The sequence below is a fragment of the Branchiostoma belcheri genome, unplaced genomic scaffold (assembly GCF_001625305.1).
Source record: "Branchiostoma belcheri isolate BF01 breed outbred unplaced genomic scaffold, Haploidv18h27 scaffold51, whole genome shotgun sequence".
NCBI lineage: Eukaryota > Metazoa > Chordata > Leptocardii > Amphioxiformes > Branchiostomatidae > Branchiostoma > Branchiostoma belcheri.
The window spans coordinates 2,299,476-2,322,289 of NW_017804143.1; the positions used below are offsets into that span (position 1 = coordinate 2,299,476).

At 44.4% G+C, this 22,814-nt stretch overlaps 1 protein-coding gene across 1 annotated transcript in view; it reads right to left on the bottom strand.

Moving 5' to 3' along the window:
• Positions 1-22,814, bottom strand: part of LOC109480524 (rotatin-like) — a 32,322-nt gene that overhangs the window by 1,871 nt on the left and 7,637 nt on the right. The window contains 36 exon segments of the mRNA XM_019782733.1: positions 570-717; positions 1,046-1,245; positions 1,939-2,065; positions 3,011-3,186; positions 3,648-3,824; positions 4,439-4,615; positions 4,929-5,066; positions 5,530-5,768; positions 5,869-6,001; positions 6,004-6,027; positions 6,420-6,510; positions 6,776-6,870; positions 7,913-8,198; positions 8,786-8,944; positions 9,628-9,717; positions 10,052-10,180; positions 10,685-10,760; positions 11,147-11,278; positions 11,635-11,836; positions 12,188-12,288; positions 12,651-12,899; positions 13,339-13,527; positions 14,218-14,377; positions 14,753-14,873; positions 15,051-15,142; positions 15,396-15,495; positions 16,122-16,290; positions 16,776-16,915; positions 17,332-17,448; positions 17,846-17,971; positions 18,346-18,472; positions 18,808-18,920; positions 19,229-19,441; positions 19,766-19,939; positions 20,547-20,681; positions 21,858-22,005. Of these exon segments, the coding sequence (XP_019638292.1) occupies positions 570-717; positions 1,046-1,245; positions 1,939-2,065; positions 3,011-3,186; positions 3,648-3,824; positions 4,439-4,615; positions 4,929-5,066; positions 5,530-5,768; positions 5,869-6,001; positions 6,004-6,027; positions 6,420-6,510; positions 6,776-6,870; positions 7,913-8,198; positions 8,786-8,944; positions 9,628-9,717; positions 10,052-10,180; positions 10,685-10,760; positions 11,147-11,278; positions 11,635-11,836; positions 12,188-12,288; positions 12,651-12,899; positions 13,339-13,527; positions 14,218-14,377; positions 14,753-14,873; positions 15,051-15,142; positions 15,396-15,495; positions 16,122-16,290; positions 16,776-16,915; positions 17,332-17,448; positions 17,846-17,971; positions 18,346-18,472; positions 18,808-18,920; positions 19,229-19,441; positions 19,766-19,939; positions 20,547-20,681; positions 21,858-22,005 (5,273 nt within the window).

Sequence of the window (22,814 nt, forward strand, 5' to 3'; positions counted from 1 at the left end):
CTTCAATCCCTGCAAAGCAGTACAGCAGGAGAAGTGTTACCGACCATGTGCGACCATCCTGGGTTTGTTGGCCGGGTGGAAGCACATGTTCCTCAGGACCAGCAGGGCGAGGGTCTGACAGGGTCGGGGGGAACTCTGGATGTGTTCCACTAGCAAACCTAGCATGTCTGCGGAAATACAATGTACAGAAATAAATAGCGTACAGTGTCGACAACAGGCCTGAGTCAGCTCACACTATGTGGCAGAGAGACTATCATTCTTGTATAGGACTGTTCAACCATAGCCAAAGCTGTAGAGCTGTTAACAATTAAGATTTTAACATGGTCAGTACTGACCGAAGGAGGCCATATACATCTTTATACAGTGTCGGGTAGTTACATAGTTCCATCAGCAAACCTAGCATGTCTAGGGATGAAATTCTATTACACATACAGAGCTATTCATATTTGGAAATATGTGCCCTGCTGCCCCTGGCTTAAAAAACTATAGGTACATAAAAAGTTTATGTGCATAATGTGATGTCATGTCAGCAAAATCTAATGACACATTGTGTTGCTTTGAAAACCTACCTGGTATTTTGATTAGCATCTGTTGACCATCCAGGGAGAACGACACATTAACAAGAACAGCCAACCACCTGGCTGCCAGGCTGTTCTGCTTCTTGTCCTTACCCCCTTTCCCTGGCACCACACCGGAAAAGCCCTGCAGGAAGTTACTCTGCAAGAAAAATATGAAATTTATATTGAATCTTACAGCCAAAAATTTGGTCATGTAGCTCTATGCTTCAGTATTGTGTCTAAACAATTATATTTAAACTTTTGATCAAGTCAGTGATGTACAATTATACTAAACAGTAAAGTGAGGTACAAATTCTCCAAAGTCCGAGATTTCAGATAGCACCTGCTACCTTTCATCAGTCCCAGTCACTGATGAAAAAACAGCACTAGTTGCTTGATTTTTTTGTACTATCTAACTGGATGCCTAACCTTCATCACTGTCTTTGCTCTATTTCTGTAAAAGCCCCAGAATAATCCACACCCCTCACCTTCCACAGAATGCCTCTGCAGACATTAGACAGTGCCAGGTTTGCCAGGACGGCGAAGACAGTCTTCAGATGTGCCCTGCCGCCCTGCGTGGTCTGTCTGGTGGCCATCTTGACCAGGCTGTGCACCACTGAACTCCCGGCCGACGCCTCATGAGATGTCTTCACAGCTGCCCTGCTGCTGGAGGCCAGGGAACCGCAGGCTGGGGAGGAAATACAATCCTTTATCCTGTATATGGGGCCTACCACCAAGATTTTGAAAACCCCAGGCCTTGAGGAAGACCCCCAAAAAGATGGCGGAACCAAATAGCATATGACACTGGATCATGAATGGTCCCTCAAGTTTGCTGAACAAAAAGCTAAGGACAGTGCTGCCTGGTGGGAAAAAATGAAGAGGAGCAAGGGGCTAGTTCTGGCCTAACCATTTAGAAAAGAATAGCAAAGTTCTTTAAAATACAACCAAGAGCAGATGATTCCATGACTGTCTGTCACTTCAGTCATGTTTGGGACCACATTGACATTAACTGACAATTATTCTATTATTGCTTTTTACCAATATTTATGTGACAATACTGGGAACTGCACACTGGAGAGGAAATACGAGGATTGTGCACAGCCCATTGTTCAGCACCAAGGACAGGCATGTTTGTGTGTGGATGATGTGTACACTGTGTAGTGTACCACACATGGTGGAACAGACCTTTAGGACACTGTGCAGTGTACGTGGCCAGTAGTCCCAGCATGGAGGCCATGAGTGAGTGGTTGGCCATCTCAGATGGGACGTTAGATAGAGGTCTCATGTTTGAACCATGTTAAGAACCCTACACACTTATAGCACCCAGTGTTTTGAGCCATGATAAGTATACTGCAGGTACATCTAAATGAAATGTACAAACCTTTAGGACACTGTGCAGTGTACGTGGCCAGCAGTCCCAGCATGGACACCATGAGTGAGTGGTTAGCCATGCCCCAGGACCACAGCTTGTGAACCACCTGGCTCAGGCCTGCCTCTACTGCAGCAGCCTGGGGAGGGAGACATTATGGTTCTTATTTATTTATTTATTTGCACAACAAAATAGTAGATAATACAATAAACAATAGATCAAACAGGTACAGGAGGGAAAAAGTGTACTGCAACTCTTGAAACCTTTCTTGTGGTTTCAGTTCTGCTGCTCTGGGCACTACCATGGCACGTAATGACTGGCTGTGTCCCGGTTTTTCTCAGGTAAAACCTGAATAAAGTGAGCACCTGGACTTTGGCTTTGACCTGAAGCTTTTTTTTTTTTTTTATTTACTTCAGAATTCACCTCAAAACAAGGCTCGCATGAAATTTTCTCTTGACTGATGGACTATTGAGGAAGAAAGGGTGATTTTCTGCTGTTGAGGTGGCTAAGCGTGTTCTTGCAGAGAATGTTCTGAGTGGGGGTACGAGGGAGTGAAGTTCAGCAGAGCATCTGCAGTGGAATTTTATAGCTCCTATTTAAGATTTGAAATGTCAAAAAGTGTGTCCTTAAAAGAAGAAATATGAAACAAAAGCACTCCAAATGCAAGGTGATGGTACTACAGAATTGTTTCCAATGCAAACTTATCACACTTTTCTTTCCTACAGCGCAAAATGAAATGACAACGAATGTGAAGACAGTTACAGCACCTTTCCATCCGGATATTTCAGCATGAAGTTCCCGAGGAGGTGCAGTGTTAGCAATGTAAGACTACTACAGAACTGTTTCAATGTCAAAACACTAACATATCCTACTCAGACAATAAATATCCTACTCAGAAATGAAACGAACAGGAATGTGAACACATCTACAGCACCTTTCCATCCGGATATTTGAGCATGAAGTTCCCGAGGAGGTGCAGCGTTTGCAATGTAACAGTACTAAAGAATTGTTTCAATAGCAAAACACTGAGAAAATATCCTACTCAGAAATGAAATAAACAGGAATGTGAACACAGCTACAGCACCTTCCCATCCGGATATTTGAGCATGAAGTTCCTGAGCAGGTGCAGTGACAGTAGCAGCTCTGTGACGGCCGGGTCATCCTTCCTACGTGCGGCCGGCTTGCCTGAGTTGAGAGAGTCCAGGTTCAACTGGGCATGCAGGTCCTTCATGTGCTCCACGGTGCTGTCCACAAAACCAGCTGGAAACACAAGGGTATGAACCAGTTAGACAGTTTATTAGCTATTTAATATGCTATTGTCACAATTCCCAGCCCAGGGCCCAGCCGGGCAGTTTCCAGCAACAAAAGTTATAATGTTATGACAGACAACAAACACCAAAAGTTGAAATAACTAATCATGAGTATCATTTCTGTATATTGTTTAAATGATATGAACTCAATGATTATTTTTCAATCGTAAAAACTCCAACCGGGCCCCCATTCAGAAATGAGATGAGCATTATACAGTCTCTCGCTGTACATACATAAAGGAACTACATATTGCACACTAGCATGCAGAATGTTTGTGGTACTAGTATCTGATTATCAGAAAAAATAACAAAACCTTTCTCAAAAGGTTTATAGAATTTCAGACTCAAGCTATGAAGAGTTAGGTTAATTTAGTAACATTTCGCTGACATCAGTAGGTATGACAGACATACACTTTAGAGCTGTGTGCTTGGCTGTCCTGCTGTGAGCCAGCAGCAGAGCGAGGCTGTTCCCCACAGCTGTCCTGCTGTCCATGTTGCTGTCCAGACTGTCGTACAGCTGTACCAGGCAGCGGCACAGCCCCGACCCACAGGACACAGGATCTGTCTTCTCACTCCCACTCTCCTCTTCTGGATGGGAAAATCGTCGTAAATTTACAACAGGTTACAGTGGGTGGCTTTTTTTTAAATTACAAAATTTGATGTACTAATTTTGAACCAACACATTCAATTATGTATCATTATCCAGGTGACATTGACCAATCAGAAGGCTCCATTCCACATGGCTTTATTTGTGGTTATAGCAACTGATAAGGCTTTATCACACCATATTCACCTCGGGGTGGGTCATTAACCCTTAATTATAGATGTTAACTCATATAATAATGTAAGAATAAGAATCATTATGACAAAATAGTCAGCTGAAGGACTAGAACTTAGAAAATGTGGCTTATACTAATAACACCTTTGACATAACAAGTGCTGTCCTTCGTGCTGAAACATGAATTTTATTGGAATATTTTGTTTTTGTTGCAGAAACACCATGACTTTTGATTGTTAATATGGGAAATGACTAAATAAATATATGCGTCAGTCATTTTCATATCTGTTAAACCTTGAATGAGCACAACAGATGATGTCACCTACGAAAGCCTGGAAAGTCTTATGCCACTCAGACCTACTTGTGTGCTCTGAATAGACTGAGTGATGTAGATCTATTTTTCACCCCAAACTGTTGCACAAACCTGTATCTTTGATCTTCGCTCTGTCCAGCAGCAGACTTAACGATGGCGCCGTGTCAGCGCCCGTAGAAGGTTTCCCCAGAAGCTGTCCATCCTGTGACAGCAGCAAGGCCAGGAGCTGTACCGTGGACAGCTGAAGCTCGGAAGGAGCAGACACAGCCAGACAGGACTGCACTGAGTCTGGAAGGACAAGAAAATAACTCTCATAAAATCTGGTCTATGTGTACCGGTGGTCACTATAAACAGGACTCTTAATGCTTGTGTCAATGGGGAAAATTACCTAAGGAACCACCAAAGAATGGCCACAATTGGCATCTGAATGTCCGCTTAAAATGTAGATAAACGTCATGAATGTGACCCAGTTGTTAGTGAGAGAGGACGTGATAACTGTGGTTACACCATTCCCCCCTCACTTTCTGTAACTCTGTATTCACTAAAGTACACCCACAAATGCAAACATGCAAACCAAAAACAGCATATTTCTGCCCCTTACCGAAGAACGTGTCCCAGTTGTTAGCGATTGAGACGGTGATGTCTTGTGCAGCGTCCCTGCCATCAGTCTGTACCACACAGCTGAGGAAACTGTACACACTCCTCCACAGGGCACTGCAGGGCGGGGACAGGGGGTCTCCTGGTGGTAAAAAGGGGGGAATATGGCTTAGGTTAGAGTCAGTTTGTACCACACAGCTAAGGAAACTGTACACACTCCTCCACAGGGCATAGCAGGATAAGGATAGAGCATCTCCTAGGAAAAACAGTAAATCAAAACTTTAGAGTGCAGCTAGTACTTACTGTACAAAACTGGTGTGTTCATTTCAAGGCGGTTTACTTCGTATGGGAAATAAACACCAAAAAATAAGTAAATCATTTAGGCTAAAAGGAACGAATTAAGGATGACAATTTTTTTGTGATGACTTCTTTCTGACTAGATGCATTTTTGCCCATAATCTTTAAGCTGTGATCGCATTTAGCAGTCCACATTACAAAATAATCTGCACGTAAACACGAGTCCTTACAGTTACCGGTATCTTTGGGGGTTTCAAACTCCTTTTGATGAACCATATTGTCATTCTCGATAGGACTTATGAGCTTACCTTCATCGAGTGTTCTCCCAACAAGCAGAAGCTGCAGGACAGTTTTTACGTTGTTCCTGCCCTGTGTGAAAGTCTTCCCCAGGCCTGGTTTGTTCAGCACACAGGTTTGCATCAGCCCGAGGATGGAACAGTGCATGTGCAGCAGCTCCCCCAACAGGAGCTTTATGGTACTGCACTTTGCTGCTGTTGACTCTTTCTGCTCTTTTAACTGAATCCGGAGGATGTCAGCATCTAGAAATCTACGAAAACGAAAAACAGATAAGTGGTCATTTCATAGTTTACTGACCATTCCTAAAGGATTCAGCAAAAAGCATAATGTGTAAATGTATAACGTTTTACCTGAGTAAGCTATTGAAAATGTTGTGCTGAGAGATGGACTGCAGTGCATCGTGGGAAGCCATGACCACCATGTTGGAAACGAGGCGTGTCAGAGCGGCCAAAAGGTCAGGGGTCACCACGCTGGGGTAGTCCACCCGACTAGCTCACTGTAGGCAGAACCTGGGGGGGGGGGTAACATTGAGAGAAAAAGTCATTTTTAAATTCCTTGCAAATTGCATTGAAACAGAGTTAAAAGAAATTGAAACTTGGTTAAAATATGTTATTGCAAATCAGGAGATGCTCGCAGTGGTTTTCTTTTCAAGGTTTTTACAGTGAGCTCTTCATTGCAAATTCAGAACACAGTCAATATATGTCTCCAATGTTATCACTAAATGTACTACAGAATTCTGCAGAAATATCCTTTTCCCTTCTACTGCAAAATAAAACCAGTGCACAAAGTAATAGAATCTTTGGTACTAGAGCGGGAAGAAGTTGAACATGGCTTTGACAACTCAGTTGCTACATTCTTATATGTTAGTTAGTTTGAGCAGAAAAAAGTGTAACTGTCCCACCTTCAGTAGAGTCTGTAGACTGTCTAGAAGGAGCTCTGGCTCCCACAGGACCCTGTACTACTGCTGGCTGAGGCACTGGGGTGGCCGACATCTGAAAATTAGATAGCTTGTTTTAAAAGGCCTAAAGTTGATTAAATTTTCATTTTTCTAAATCTTAAGTGTGTTTGTTATAATGTCCATTAGTATTATAGCAAAAGTGAGTTTGTTTAATTTGATTACATAATTGGTAAATGAAGTTCCGTCATGTGGTCTAAAAAAAATGGTTAGTCTAGAGCATTTGACGAGCAACCACAAGGTTCTGGCTTCGAACCCCAGTTTAAATTCGTTTACAAAATGAATAACTAGTTGAGGTATACCTGAGTGGTGAGTGTAGCTGTGGATGTGAAGTACTGTTCTCCTGAAGTCAGACTGCTGTGGGAGGAGGCCACATCGCCTGTAGGGGTGCTGTGATCTGGGGTGGAAAAACAAGCAACAGTTAGCAACAGCAGAAAGTAACTTGCTTGACGGGCAAAGTGTGATACCAGAGGTACTCAATAAAACATGTTTTTGATCCACATAAAGTTGACGTAGTGCCCCTAATTTTGCAGATGCATGTGTACATTGTACATCTACACGTACATGTGGGGGGTTAGGATGTGTGGATCTCAGTGGCCTACCTGAAGGCCACACTAACTGGCTGGATGACACTGTGAGGGTAATAGTTGCGCAGTAGCTGACATGTGTGCACGTGTGTGAATGCATGCGTGCGTGTGTGTGTGTTCAATCAGTTTTACCCACCTGAAGTTGACGTAGTGCCACCAGTATCACTCTGTGACTCCGTAGCCTGCCTGAAGGCCACACTAACCGGCTGGATGACACTGTGAGGGTAGTAGTTCCCCCAGCATGAAGCTGAGGTGTGTGTGTGCTTGTGCGTATCGAGTTAGGATGTTTTACATACCTGATGTTGATGTGGTACCCCCAGTATCACTCTGTGACTCCGTAGCCAGCCTGAAGGCCACACTAACCGGCTGGATGACACTGTGAGGGTAGTAGTTCCCCAGCATGAAGCTGACGTGTGAGTGTGTCTGTGTGTGAGTGTGTCTGTGTGTGAGTGTGTGTACGTGTGTGTGTGTGTGTGTGTGTGTGTGTGTGTGTAGTTAGGAAATGTAGACCCACCTGACGTTGACGTAGTACCCCCTGTATCGCTCTGTGACTCTGTCGCCTGCCTGAAGGCCACACTAACCGGCTGGATGACACTGTGAGGGTAGTAGTTCCCCAGCATGAAGCTGACGTGTGTGTGTGTGTGTGTGTGTGTGTATGTGTGTGTGTGTAGTTAGGAAATGTAGACCCACCTGACGTTGACGTAGTACCCCCTGTATCGCTCTGTGACTCTGTAGCCTGCCTGAAGGCCACACTAACCGGCTGGATGACACTGTGAGGGTAGTAGTTCCCCAGCATGAAGCTGAGGTGTGTGTGTAACTGTGTGTGTTTGTAGTTAGGACACTTTCACCCACCTGAAGTTGACGTAGTGCCTCCTGTATCGCTCTGAGACTCTGTAGCCTGCCTGAAGGCCACACTAACTGGCTGGATGACGCTGTGAGGGTAGTAGTTCCCCAGCATGAAGCTGAGGTGTGTGTAGAACTGGCAGTGGTGAAACAGGGCCAGCAGTGCGGGAAGGCCCACCAGGGTGAAGCCCGTGTCCTCGTCAGTCACGCTCGGACCCTGCCAGGCACTATCGTCAGCTTGGGCTGGGGTGGTGGGCAGCGGCTGGGAGGTCAAGTTCACCAGCACGGCCGCCGCCTGGGAGGGACAGAGACAATGTTATTGACGATTTTGAACGAAGAGACAACAGCCAACCCTGTCTATAGTGACCACTCAAGGGACTTCACTCCTATAAACAGGGTTCTTTGCATGGGTCATTGATGGACATGGATGAAGGTTAGACCTCCAGGTAATGGGGTACACAAGGAAATTGTTACTCAAGCAACTGGATAAATTTGTATAAAGATTTATCTGTCCAGTTGCTTGAGTAACAATTGCCTTGTCAATGTGTAATGTAACGGACCATCATTAGTTTGGATGAATGGCCGCTTTCGCTTTTTGGCTTTGAATGACCGCTGAAATTCGGCAGGTTCAATACTGGACTAAAAGATGAGTTTCCCAATATGTAAAAACAGACGGAAATTCGTATCTAATTTGATGTGTTTTACCTGTTGTCTGACCAGGCTGCACTCGGTGTGGTCCAGCAGAACACTTATGCTGGTGCCCCAGATGCCTCCCAACACAACACTTAAAAAACTAAGCCACAGCCTAAACCTAAACAGCTTGTCAGCATGAGACTTAGCACAGAATAACACAGGTTTGCCTGTATTAAGACTGTGAGTTACCTGTTGCCTGACCAGGCTGCACTCGGTGTGGTCCAGTAGAACACTTATACTGGTGCCCCAGATGCCGCCTGTCACCTGCTGACAGCCTGTCGTCAGGGCGATGCGACCCTCCTCACTCCCCGACAACAGCACAGCGATGCCCAGCCCAGCTGCACGAACCTGTGTGTGTGTGTGTGTGGGGGGCACAACAAGTAAGGTGCAAGTTGTATCTTGTAGATACATCCTATAGATATACGTAGTAGATAAATGTAGTACAGAAATGTAACACCTGTTTCTTCTACACTTGTACCCAAGTTATCTAACTTAGTGCATTTGGCTCATGTAGAGCTTGAATATGAATAAAGTTCATTATCATTGTCATTGTTTAAAGTTAAAACTTTTGATACAAGATGATAAAAGTTCTCTCAACTAGAGCTTTTGACCAGTCACTCTGGTCTTCCTCAGTAGACTGACCCAGTGAGGCTTGTTATGTGGCTTTTTTGAAGTGTGACGTCAACACTGGGTCAAAGGTATCTGGTAGACGATGTCAAGTGAAGGGTGATGGGCCTTGATGTAAATAGCCTCTTTCTTTCAGTGACTGGCCAAAAGCTCAAGGTGCAAAAACTTTATTGTTGGATCAAAAGTTTTAACTTTAAACATGTACATGTAACTATCATCATCATCATATGCTATCACAGGTCTAAATGGCTGTGAACATTGGTCGATTCCTAAAAATCATATAATTGGCGTATTATTTCCAAATATGTCCTTCAGAGCTTGGGGGTGTGTCATTAATGATCGATTTTCCTGCTGTGTGATGGGCATTAGGATAGCAAATGTTAACACAACAGCGACATGATCACCTCTGGATCCCTGTAAGCCCAGAGAGGAACCAGCCAGTCCAGACCTGCACTCTCCTCAGACTTGGTGTTCAACCACAGCGACGGCCAGTCCTGAAACACACCAGGCATATTAGGGCATAGATACCTCAAGAGAACAGATCACATAGAACATTTTTTTATGTGTATCTTTTTCAAGAATGCATGAACTCCTTTAACTATTGTGGTTGTGATTTCATGGGGATCTGTGAAGTCAGTCACTTGAACACAATTGATCACCCTAGGCTGGGTTGCCTGGGTGAGGGTGTACATGTTGATGATGATTATAATCATATATTTTGATTACGATGATCAAAACACCCAGTGTCCCTGGGTTCACCACTGACAATGTGTTCTTGTAAGTATGTATGAGTGCAATATGGAGTTGCATGGTTATAGAATCACTAACCTTGTTAGTACTTGTGTTTGCCATCTCCAGTGCCAGATGTTTGAGACTGATGGAGGCGTTTTTGATGACTCCCTTCCCCATGTAGGATCTGGTGGTGCTGCCTCGCCCCACATGGAAGGACAGGACCACCTGTGAAAGGGGCAGGAAAAAGGTAAAGATAAAGGTCCTGAAGCCTTTTGGAGGTTGTAAGGGTAGTGGGTTGTTAATCAACGGTGTATAGGGCATGGTATTGGAAAGCAGAGTCTCCTTGTAATGCCTTTTACTTCCCCTAAAGTCCTGTCTGCCTGCCTGACCATTGGCTATCAAAACCAAGGAGAAACACAACAGCAATACAACTTAAAGAGAAGATGAATGGCTGATAATTTAATACAGGATCTGATTTCATGGGCTGGAAACTCCATCACATTACAGTTTGCTATTGGGCGTGTGGCCTCGTCTCTGGGCAACTCAGGAGGCATGGTAGTGGGCTAAGGAGATGGCGCCGAGGCAGGTTTGGTCACTTGCAAGCAGCAACGCACTGCTAGTCACCAAATTAATGTAAGGTACAATGAAGGATGTGTGCACTCTCTTGTTGACAGGGCTTTAACTGAACTATGGTAAGATTATTTGTAATGAGAAAATGTGTGTACAGACCTCTCGGAGAGTCTCCAACAGCTCCTGACACAGAGTTTCCCTGTTAATGGTGCTGCTGCCAGTGCTCCAGTCTGGTCTGGATAGGGAATAAAGATCGTAAATCTACTAGTATTACATACACATGGTCTTTGTACTAGAGCTTTTGAAGACAATTCAGTAAGAGTTAAAGTTGAACCTGGCATGCATGAAACTATCTACCCTCTATTAGGCTTCGGAAGCGTGTTATAAGAGTAGAAATTTGCTAAATAGACAGATAACATACCAGGGGCGTTGGTCCACTGAGGGTGTACAATTTGCCACACCCGAAATTTGTACTCCTTTAGTGGACCAACTCCCCCAGTATGTTATCTGTCTATTTGCCAATTTCTACTCTTTCCAGCCAATTATGAAGCTTGGTAAAGGCTAAAGGCTACCCTGGAAGGCAAAGTCATGGCCTTGTGTCTTAAAAGGAAAAGTAAGTACCTTGCAGTAACATGTACCAGACAGTGCAGTGTGCTCTCCAGCGAGGCCAGGTCATAGAAGTGAGAGGGGTCGGCCAGGTGTAACCTCTGTAGGAACCCTTGTGCCAGGTCCCCTACCATCGGCTGGTGGGTCCTGCTTCAAAAAGATGTAGTCAAGTACCAGAGTTATCAACCAAGGATTGAGGTGTTGAAAAACTTGTTCTTTCCTAGAACAATCGCGGAGTGGAACTCGCTGGCACCAAGTACACAGTAGAGGCATCATCACCAGATAGTTTTCAATAATGTTTAGAGTTAAATGTTTAAAGCCTTGATGTATCAAGTCGCTCGGTGTAATATAGCCAGCTGCTGCCATGCCGTGTGCCTGCAAAGCTGGTGTGTTATGCTGAGGGGCAGTTACATGTATACCAGCTACCAAATGTTGGTTAGTTTGCTAGTTGCCTGATATGTTTATAGAAAAAATGTCAAAAGCTAACATAAAGTGGTCCTCACCCCTGTTCCCTGTGCACCAGATGCCCACACAGCGCAGACAGCAGGGCCATGAGTTGTTTCTGCAGTGTCCGATGTGCCGTCAGGACCGGGACCTTCGGCCCTGCCATAGTCTCCTGCTCCTTGTTGTCTCCCTGACTCAGTAACCACAGCAGGGGACTGCCTCTACTCAGCACCAGGTCCAACAACCAGTGGCTGACGGAGTCTGGGCAAACGAAGATAGGAAAGTGATCTTGGTCAAGTTTTATCTCACAGAAGAGCTAATCACCTACTGGTCTTAACAAAGACAGATGCTGTATACAGGTTTTACAGGTTTATTGTACTGGGGAAATTCCCCTAGCTCTTTTTGACAAGCACAATAAACAGTGGCTTGACGTCCCATCCTAAGTACTGTACTCTGATGCACAAGGAAATTGTTGAACATGCAGATGATGAATTTTGAGAACTGTCAAACATTTAAAGTACCATCCTCTTATTTCTGTAAGTCACTGACAACAGGTAGGGGATGCTACTTGAAATGCCAGACAGTTTTAAGTATCCCATTACCTGGCCTTACCTCGGATGCTTTTCCTGGTCTTGAAGAACAACAGCAAAACTTTCAGCACCTCGGAGAGTAACAAGTCATCTTCTCCGTTGGCCGGCATCACCTCAAGAAACCTGCATACCAAGTAAAAACACATTACAGCTCATACAATGTAGCAACCATTGCAGTAAACACAATGCTACAAGTAGATAAACCACTTTTTTGCTTGTTTTTCCTATTATTTTCACATCCTAAGCATGTGAGGGATACTGACAGGAAGTTAGGCTAAAGGCCAATAGAAGTGGTTGTCATTTTCTGCTATATACATTAGGCATATGTTGCCAGTGAGAAAATGCATATATTAGATAGAATCAACAAGGAATTAATAGTAATGAAAACAAACAAGAAATTCAGAACAATGCTAAATACTTTACAAAGGTGTGAAATATTTATTGTTTTGAAAGATTTTGTTCTCTACAAAATACAGGAAGATCACCTTTTGAAGACAGGCTTCCAATCCAGACCAAACAGGACTTCAGCTACAGAGCCACTAGCAGCAGCTCCATCCCCGCTCCCCATCGCATCGCTGGTCAGCAGCAGGGCGAGTCTCATCAGGGCCAGCTTAGCAACGTAGTGTGAAGGAGCTCCCTCTATATCCTGGATGTTGCACTGCAGGGCCGTCTTGATGTGAGTTGCTCTCAGCAACAGCTTGTCCCGGGAGGTGAGGACAAGGGAAGGTCGGATTCTGAAAAAAAAAAAAAATTTATAGAATGATAGGCTGCCATCAAGTCTCAGCATCAACATGTTAGCAAGTCTAACCCTTGAGAGAAAGGGATCAACTGACGTTAAACAGCAACTGACATGTACCCCAGGGGTTTTTCTGAACCAGGGAAAAAGGGCGCTGCTCCCTCATGTAGCCAGCCAACACCCCCTTATCAATTTTCTGATTAAATCCTAAGTGGCTACATACACAACATTAAGTCTTTCTCAAAATGCTCTTTTTCCAGCGAAAACGCAAAAACAAAATGTCATAACAATACAATCTAGCATACATGTAATTATAAACTGTGTTACTCCTGCAAAACTTCCAAAATCCTGCACCAACCCCCCCAAACGGTCGCTTTGCTTCCTCACCATGCTTAGTGATCTGCTCCCTCATGCTAAATTTCTAGAAAACCCTGTACCCGTCTACTGTATCCTGCTCGCCGGCGTCAGCTGCCAGCTGGTCGATGCCTCCCGCCCACGGCACGTTCCAGGCCAGACGCAGCATCTCTGCTGGGGGTCCCTCTGCCAGCTGTCCTGTGTCCGCGTCACACTCGGGGTGGTGGGGGCTGGTGTGGTGGTGGGTCGGGGGATGGAATGGCAGGCTGTACCTGCAAACACATGATTGATCGAGTGTGATTATAGCAACAAATGTATTTTAAAGGAGAATAGACATTTTTGGAATGATACTTAAATTCTTGAAATGTGTGGTGGTGGGTCGGGGGCTGGAACGGCAGGCAGTACCTGAAAACATACGATTGATTAAGTGTGATTATAGCGAGTAAGGTGTTATAAATGTACTTTAAGGGGGAATAGACAAGATTCTGAATGATAGTATAATTCTTGAAATGATTCGGGACGGTGGGGGCTGGTCTGGTGGTGGGTTGGGGGCTGGAACAGCAGTCTGTACCTGCACACATAGAGTATAATCATAGCAAGTAAGGTACTACTGGTACTAATGTATTCTATATGATAGGGGAAAGGAAATTAAGATTTTCAAGCAATATAATACACATCTTTTTGCAGAGGTTTTATTTTCCATTACATATAAGTTTTGTGAATTTCTAGCTGATTTTTCTGTGCATTTTTCACTGGCTTCCAGAAGGCAACAGACATGTACATAGCAGGAAATTGAAGACACAAAATGACCTGCCTTTTTCTGGGACTTTGACACAAATTCCTGTCTCTGTCTCCATGTAGCATGAGAAAATAACTAAGAAAACCAATCAATCACACAAATGGACACACTGGAAACAAAAATTCCATACACAGAGTTACACGAGGTAAGAGGCAGTCCTTACCTTGTCACAACATTGAGTGGCAGGCTGAAATGTTCTGTTGAGGCCTGTTCGCTGTCTTGGCTCCATGTTTGAATGGAGGCAACTTCATCAAACAGCAGTAGTGTGAGGAGCCTGGCAGCCTCTGTACAGGTCCTGTCATCATACGAACTCTGTAGGGCACCTGTAGTAGAGATATAGCAAAATATATTTCTCAACTTTGTGACTGTTGAAATGGTACATGCTTTATTTGCTTAGCACTCATCTAGTCCAAAGAGCATGGAAATTAAACACACACCACTTCCAGTAGACTAACTCCCTGCTGTACTGATTCCACAATTTTGTGTCCCAATTGCAAGAGCTGAAGTGACAGAGATGAGCGCAGCCAAAATGAAGGAGCAGTGTTCTGGATGATGTTTCTTTTCTTGTCCCAACAGGTCTGTTAGAGTTCATATTTACAAGTTTAACTCAACTTACTTTGTGATGTTTTACAATATTTCACTTAAACTGAGGCATGACAATATGTGAACATGACGTAACATGTAAGATAATTACTTACATCTGAGCACAGTGAGGTAGAGAGACATCTCCTGTCTGAGGGCATGTCTGAGTGAAGGGTCCTCCTGTACCAACAGTCTCAGGATACACAGGCACGGGGGCACCAGGGCTCGCTTCTCCAGCTGGAAAGAAGTTATAACTGTGATCTTGAAAATATTTAGCTCAAATGGCCTCAATGAACAGTTGATCTGCTGTTCCACTGGTCGTGACAGAGAAGACAGATTCTAGGTACAGTACATGCAAGTTCATTGTACCAGGGAAACTCTCCTAGCTCTTTTCGACAAGTAGAAAAGACCTACCTCCTGGTTATCCCCCTGAATGGCCTGTCTCAGGTAGTTCACAGTCACATCCACCCCACCCTGTCTCCGGAATGTCTCGTGCATCAGTTTGTCTGAAAGTAATATATATTGTGACACTTGAATGAAATGATAGAGGCAGGTGTTTACGAAGACATGCATATACAATGTATACAGGGCTTGAAATTCTACCTACGCAAGATAGTGCAGGTATTTCTGAGGTCTACACCTGCACTGGTCCATGTACCAGCTTTCTATATACTTCATGGTGTATGAGGGTTTTTATTTGCTGCATTGACTGCTAACACCTATGAAGTATGATTAAATAATGGTAATGATCTTTCTTACCAGCCAGTATAGTAGTGAACTGCTGTGCAGCAGACCTCCTGACTACTCCCTCCACAGTAGGAGACGTGTACAGGTCCCACAGCTTCAGTACATCCTCTGGCTGAAAAACACAAATACACGGACCTAATCACCAACAGGAGACTGAAATGGCTTGGTCATGTACTACCGGTAAGAAAGGAAGTCTCAAGAATATTTAAAACAGGCCTGTTGGTAAAAGAACAAGAGGCAGATCCAAAACCACTTGGAGAACTGTGACGGATGACCTGGTGTGACCATGACATGACAGCTCAGAAAAAATACTGTACAGTAGTCATGTATTCAAGTACCATTGGGTTACCAACTTAAGATTGAGGTGTTCAAAAACTTGCTTTTTCCTAGAACTATCGTGGAGTAGAACTCCTTTCCACAAGTACAGTAGAGGAATCTTCACCAGATAGCTTTAAACAAACTTGTCAGACCTGGAATATAGAAGCCTGGTTCTCCCCACTTGGTTGTTTCTGCTGTTGCCTGACAATAATTAGGATGTCCTGAGAGATCTAAGCTTAAAACACACTCAGCTGACCTGGAATATAGAAGCCTAATTCTCCCCATGGGCACTCGATTGTTGCTGCTTTTGCCTGACAATAAGGATGTCCTGCTTCTTGAGAATGGCCTATTCTGTGTTACTTACCCAAGATTTTTTTTCTTCCATCCTCACTTCCTAGTTAAAGTTTTTAACAAACTTACCTGGAATATAGAGGCCTGGTTCTCCCCACTTGGCTGTTTCTGCTGCCTGACTATAAGGATGTCCTGAGCCTTGAGGATGGCCTGTCCTGCCTCCTGAGGTAGGAGCTGTGAGCGTCCGGTCTCCAGGGCCAGGTGCTGACTCACCAGGGCTGATGCCTCCTCACGTGTGCTGTAGCATACATGGGATGTCATTTCTTTTGTTAACATGCTATGCCATAACTTCCATATGATGCAATACTGACAAAAATTCCAGCATACTGTTTTCAGTTAGAAGAAGAAGGCTGTTATAGAAATGCTTCTAGTTTAAAAATTTGGCTACCATAAAGGCAGATGAACTGGGAGCAACTAAATGCATCTTAAAAAAGATTCATGCAGCAACTATTATCAGGCTCTACAACTGGGGCTTTTTTTAATGCTTTTTTTGGGAGGGGGGGCTCAGTGCGAGTACAAATAGAAGTGATATTCTATATTAGGGAAATGCATATTATAAAAGACAGTATAAAAAACAGTCATAGAACCCATTAAGGAAGGTAACAGAAAAGCAGCTGTTTCAGAATCCCTTCTACACTACTCCGTCAAAAAAAAGAGGAAAAAAGCAGAAAAACTGTTCAACGAAAAGGTATTGTGTGTTTACCACAGACACCTGCTGCCTACCTAGCCTCTCTGGACAGAAGCAGCCTCAGCCCTCCCCTTAACCGCTCCAGTTTGGGCAGACACCCTGCCTCCCCCTCTGAGGACGGGTGGAACAGTCCGACTACACACCGGCCAAGTTTGGTCTCCACACTGGCATAGCCCTGAGAAACATGGTAGTACATGTGGTTAGGATTCTTCACTTAGAATCTAAAGGTTCTGGGTTCGAATCCCTAGCAGACCCCATGCAGTGTTGTGCCCTTGGGAAAGGAACTTAACACCTATTTCCTGAATCGACTCAGGTGAAAATGAGAACCAGTAGCTTTGGTTTAGGTCATCTGTTGGATAGGAGTTGAGCCAGATAGAGGCCGGAGGTCCAGTCTTTTGGGAAGAACCACACTTCAACCACTAATGATAATGGTCCTTTAACTTTTAGACCACAAATTTTTGTTTCTTTTATTCCTTCAACTTTAATATCCTTTCTTCCAGCCATGTTGTACCAAGCAATGTTGCGCTTACTTACAGATCAATATCATCTACATGCCATGTACACTTGCTGACTTAGGTGCATTCTCATTACCTGCAGTACTGGCAGCACAGGTAAGAGGGCGTCCATGAGCTTGTTCCAGACAGCAGTGGTCATGATCAGTCTGCCCTGAAGAAGGTACAACAGCAGCTCTGCTGCCATCTCAGATACCTGGGAACAAGTGCAGAGGGCAGATGTAAGGTTATACAATACTTCTGACAACACTTAGTCAAAAGGCAAGCTTACAGGTCAATACAATCAAACCCTCAAAACACTGACATGATAATGAATGCAAATTCCCAAGGAACTTTTGTTCAGGGAAGAGGTCTCCCAACACCTGAGGAACTGGTAATAACTGCATTACCACTTCCTGTGTGCTTTACTAAATGGTAACCAACCAGAACCAGAATATGGTTGAAGGATCATTCTAACCTTACTTTACTTTTGTTTTCAGCCAGTCTGAAGCAGCAGACCTGGTAAGATGTACATGTAACTAGTCCTTTGATGAGAAGCTGGCGTGTTACGCTGCTGGGCAGTTCTAACAGATATACCGTAGATGCATGTGTACCTTAGTTTTGTTTTCTGCGAGTCCGAAGCAGCAGAGCTGGTACAGCACGTGTGGGTCGAGCAGGAACAGCACCGAGCGACAGGACAGCGAGGCTGTCTCAGCAGCACGACTGATCCCCAGGACTTCCTGTCAACAAGTAGTACAAAAGGAAACAGGAAATTAAGCTATTAAAGAGGCCATCTACATCAGGGTATTTCATCTATCCCTTAACAACACTACCGACTTTCTACAACCTATGATCCACTGCTCACCGAGTCAGGTGTGCCAACGTGATGTCACAGAAGCGGTAGATCGCTCATTCCTTGATAAAGACTGGAGTTGTACAGTTGAGAATTTGGCTGAGTGCATTGTGCATTCTTGTGTTGGAATTAAAGTTAAAACTTGGTTCAAAATGTATTCAAATCACCATGGACACAGTCACAAGCAAATAAACAGACAGAAAACAAAACCTTTTTGTATGATTGGATGTAACAAATTGTAGAGATAAGTGTTGACCATACCTTGGCAGTGTTGAGACATGTCTGGTAGACCGTGTGTCGCACTTTCTCATCTGGATGGGACAGAAACTTCAGCAGGACTCTGGTGCAGTCTTGGACCAGTTGGGGGTTGGCATGGACCGGCTTACATCTAATGAAAACCGGTAGAATCATTTAACATTGTATTGGCAATAATTGGCATTTCTATTCTGTATAATGGTGTTCGTCAACTTGTTGGGTAACTTTCTACTCAACATAGTTTTTTTTGATAAAAAGGTAAAGGTAGTCCCATAGCCTGTTTCAAGCTGTATAGTAGCTGTGGATTGTTGATCCATATATTGTGTGTTACGGGCACATGTTTTAAGGTGGAGCCAATCTCTCTTCTTCCACTGCCATTTACCTCCCCAACCAAAGTTAGGTTACTACCAAGTTGCCCTGATGAAGGTAGCAAAGCAACTGCCAATGAAAAAATACAAAAATACCTACATGTCTGAACAAAGGCGGACGAACTGTGAGACCAGGGCCAAGTGTTGGTGGTACGACAGACTGCTTAAAGCTCCCTCTGCCAGCTCTACCATGTCCTGCAGGGAGCGGCCACCCTGGGAAAAGGCATGAACAGTAAGTTCAGTTTTCCACAAGAGCGCATTGACTAGCAAGACTAGCAACAATTACCATTAACTTAAGATCAATGCAAACACGTATGTTCAAATTCTTACAAACCTTTACCATACTTACATTATCATAACTGTCACAAAAGATACAACACAAATTTTAGCCAATATAATCTACATTGTAACTGTAGCCAAAAAAATGATTGGATAAAACAACAAGCAAGTTTGACATGGAGGACTGAAAGATTTCTGACAGAGGGTTCAACAAACAAATTGACAAAGGAACAAGCAGTTACTTCAAATCCCTGCTCCTTGACAAACTGCACGCTGCAGTCCATGGATGTACAGATGTGCTGGGCGTGGCCGTACAGTCGGTAGTCGTCTTCGCTGGTCTGTTCCACGTACGCGACCGTGACCTCGTGTGCGGCGGGGTGGGTCAGCTGGAAGACTGGGTCCATGGTCAGCAGGGCCAGCGCTGAGGACAGGCTTTCTGGCAGGATGTCGGCAGCCTGGACAGGGAGGTAGGAAAAAACAAAGAAGAAACTGGGGATTACAAACCTCTCGGATGTAGAGATCTTGTGAATTTATTTGCACAACCAAACAGGTGGACTGACATACTACAATGATCCTGGGACAGAAACAGGCTGAGAGAAAAGAAGTGCATACACATTAACTTCTTGTGACAAGCCCTAAGTTGGGACCACCTGTGCACGTGGACCTTCCTGTAAATCTGCAGTTACAAAATCTGCCCTGTTCCTGTCACTCTTCTGCTCTACTACTACTATATGCTACTACATGTACTAATACTACTTTAGGTAAGGGTCAATGCTAACCTTCTCCAGTGGCACAAAAGCCTGCAGTAGGTGAGTACTGAGGATAGCCAGTGCCATGTACACCATCCTGTGGTGGGTAACCTCGTTCTCTGGTGTCCTGGCTCCTCTGCTCTGCATGTTGTGGAAGTGTAACACCTCACCAGTGTTGTCCAGGGCTTCTATCAACTCTTCTACCTGGATGTGGCAAAGGGTGTTGTTAAACAGACCTCTGACGTGTTCAGTATTAAATGAGTGCATGAAATAGATGCAAAATAATTTCTGTCCAAAGCACCAAAAGGTCACTATCTTAAAAAAAATAATTCAGACATGACAGTGTGAATGAACATCATCACAACTGGATAACACAATTTGACAAGATTATCCAATTGAATTTTACAAAGAACGTATAATACAAATCCAATTTTATTTGCTCAACAATCACTCAGACTTTTGGATAGCCTGGAATGCCATAGCAATAGCACACTAGACCCAGAGTTAGCCAGGGTGCTAACTGAAGGGGGCTGTGGTAATAATTTTCTTGGGGGCATGTTGGCCCTGGAGCCAAGGAACTGGTCTGTGTAGGCAATGGAAACAGTCTGGCACCCAGGCTATCTTTTGGAAAAGGGGGAATGATTTCTGATGGAAGTTTTTCTGACTAGTTCTGCAGCCTTGTTTTCTACTTGATCTCTCACTGTTAATATTAAGTGTTTAATACTTAATAAAAAAATATGCATGTTTGGTTTCTTATCAGTTGATCAGTGATTGCCATCTAGTGGAAATTGTAAAAGCAGGTTATCCTGACCAGTTCTGCTGCGACGGTGCTCTGGTCCTCCCACACCTGCTGTGTCAGCGCCTCTCCCATCAGCCCTGCAGCCTGCTGCAGCAGCTCCAGCACCTGCGTCACAGCTGCAGGGTCATGCGACTTCAGCAGGGCCACCTGTGGTATCATTTGGTATTTATTTATTTTGACATAACATAAAAAATGACATTATGTCATTAGTTATGTACAAGGAATGTGATGTGTTTTTAAGTGCAAACTGCCAATAAATAATAAACATACCCTCTCACCTAGAGCTTTCGACCGGTTACTCTGGTCTTCCTCAGTAGACTGACGCAGTGAGGTTTGTCACGTGGCTTCTTTGAAGTGTGACATCAACACTGGGTCAAAGGTATCTGGTAGACGATGTCGGCCGCCTTTGACCCAGTGTTGAGGTCACACTTCAAAGAAGCCACATGGCAAGCCTCACTGGGTCAGTCTACTGAGGAAGACCTGAGTGACTGGTCTAGGTAATAGAACTTTGGCCGACTTTAGACTGACAACGGTATACGATCGCACGACAAACGTTGTGGGCGACGGCTGGCTTTAGACACATGACCAGAAAGTGTGTCGGACACCCGCAGCGCAAGATGGCACGCCGCGCGCCAATTCAAAATGGCGAGAGAACCCCCTTTTTCGGCATGCTGCAGCAGATTGTTTTTATTCTGCTTTTAACTCGTTGTCCTGTTGATGAGACACCGAGTTTGTGCCCAGCAAAGAAGGGGTATATGGCACATGTACCGAGCGGGGCAATACTCCGGGTTTGAACCCGGCGTTCGGTGCTGCCGTCGGCCTGGCTACATTGGCCGGGAAATGTGGATCGGCGGATCGGTTTGTATCAGAGAAGTAGCGATTGGTGGCAGGGGATTGTACTAGACACGTATGACGATATAAAGTCTTTGGTTTGACGACATTTAATGATACAGGCGATGTGTTTGGACATGAAATAACGCTTGCAGGCTTATTTGCATAAGGCCAATGACCTCCCACTTCCTTCGCCGGCGACGGTTCACTTTAGACGGTGGAAAATCCTCCTCGGACCCCCCGCTGAAGGATCGCACGATAGGGTCCGAGGTGGTAGTGATGACGATTCGAGGATTACCGTCGTGCGACTATTTTGATCGTGTTTAGACGGTGGTAAAATACCGTCGCCGGCAACATCTTGACGATAAACATTCGTACGACTATCGAACCGTCGTCAGTCTAAAGTGCCCCTAAGTTGTGTTGGATCAAAAGTTTTAACTTTAAACAACTAACTACCAACACAGATGAACTTTAATGATAGAATAAACAAACCCCATTGGCCAGCAGGTTGGAGCAGAACTGTGGCAGGCTGAGCTGGCTGAACTGCAGGGCCAGCATGTCCTCAGGATCCAGATCCTCCATGGGATCACTCGCGCCGGATCTCACGCTGCTCGCCGTGATCGAGCGGGACGTGGAGGATCTGAGAACAGCAGAAAAACAAGTTAATAACAAGATCGTGATCCAGATCCTCCATGGGATCACTCACGGCAGATCTCACGCTGCTCCCCGTGATCGAGCAGGACGTGGAGGATCTAAGAACAGCGGAAAAACATGTTAATAACAAGATCGCGATCCAGATCCTCCATGGGATCACTCACGGCAGATCTCACGCTGCTCCCCGTGATCGAACGGGACGTGGAGGATCTGATAACAGCGAAAAAACTGGTTAATAACAAGATTGGGATCCAGATCCTCCATGGGATCACTCACGGCTGATCTCACGCTGCTGGCCGTGATCGAGGGGGACGTGGAGGATCTGAGAACAGTGGAAAAACAAATTTGAAGTTAACTAGAAACGTAACATTTGCAAAGTGCACAAAAAGCACAATGTTTACCTTCACAATTGGTTTAGCCTAACAAACTACTGCTCTGTTTATTGTTACTAGAACAATTTCATATATATATGGTGACCGGCCCCTTGCAACATAATGTAATCCAACACCACAGGGTGTCTGCTACTGTACCAGTTACCATGGTGACAGCTGTCTGGTCCATTATATCAATCATTGACCTTATTTGTTTGTAGAAGACAAAAAAAGTTACTCTAAGTTAATTAGTGACACTAAAGAATGACGGTTGTCACTGGAAATGTCCAGAGGTAATTATAATAATCTCATAGTAATTTATCAGTAGTAGAGTTTTAATACTGCCTTTGAATAGCTAAAGGTATGACGTCAAGACATCCTTACGTGGAAGAGGGCGTGTTCCTGTCCCTGCCATCTCCCCGGG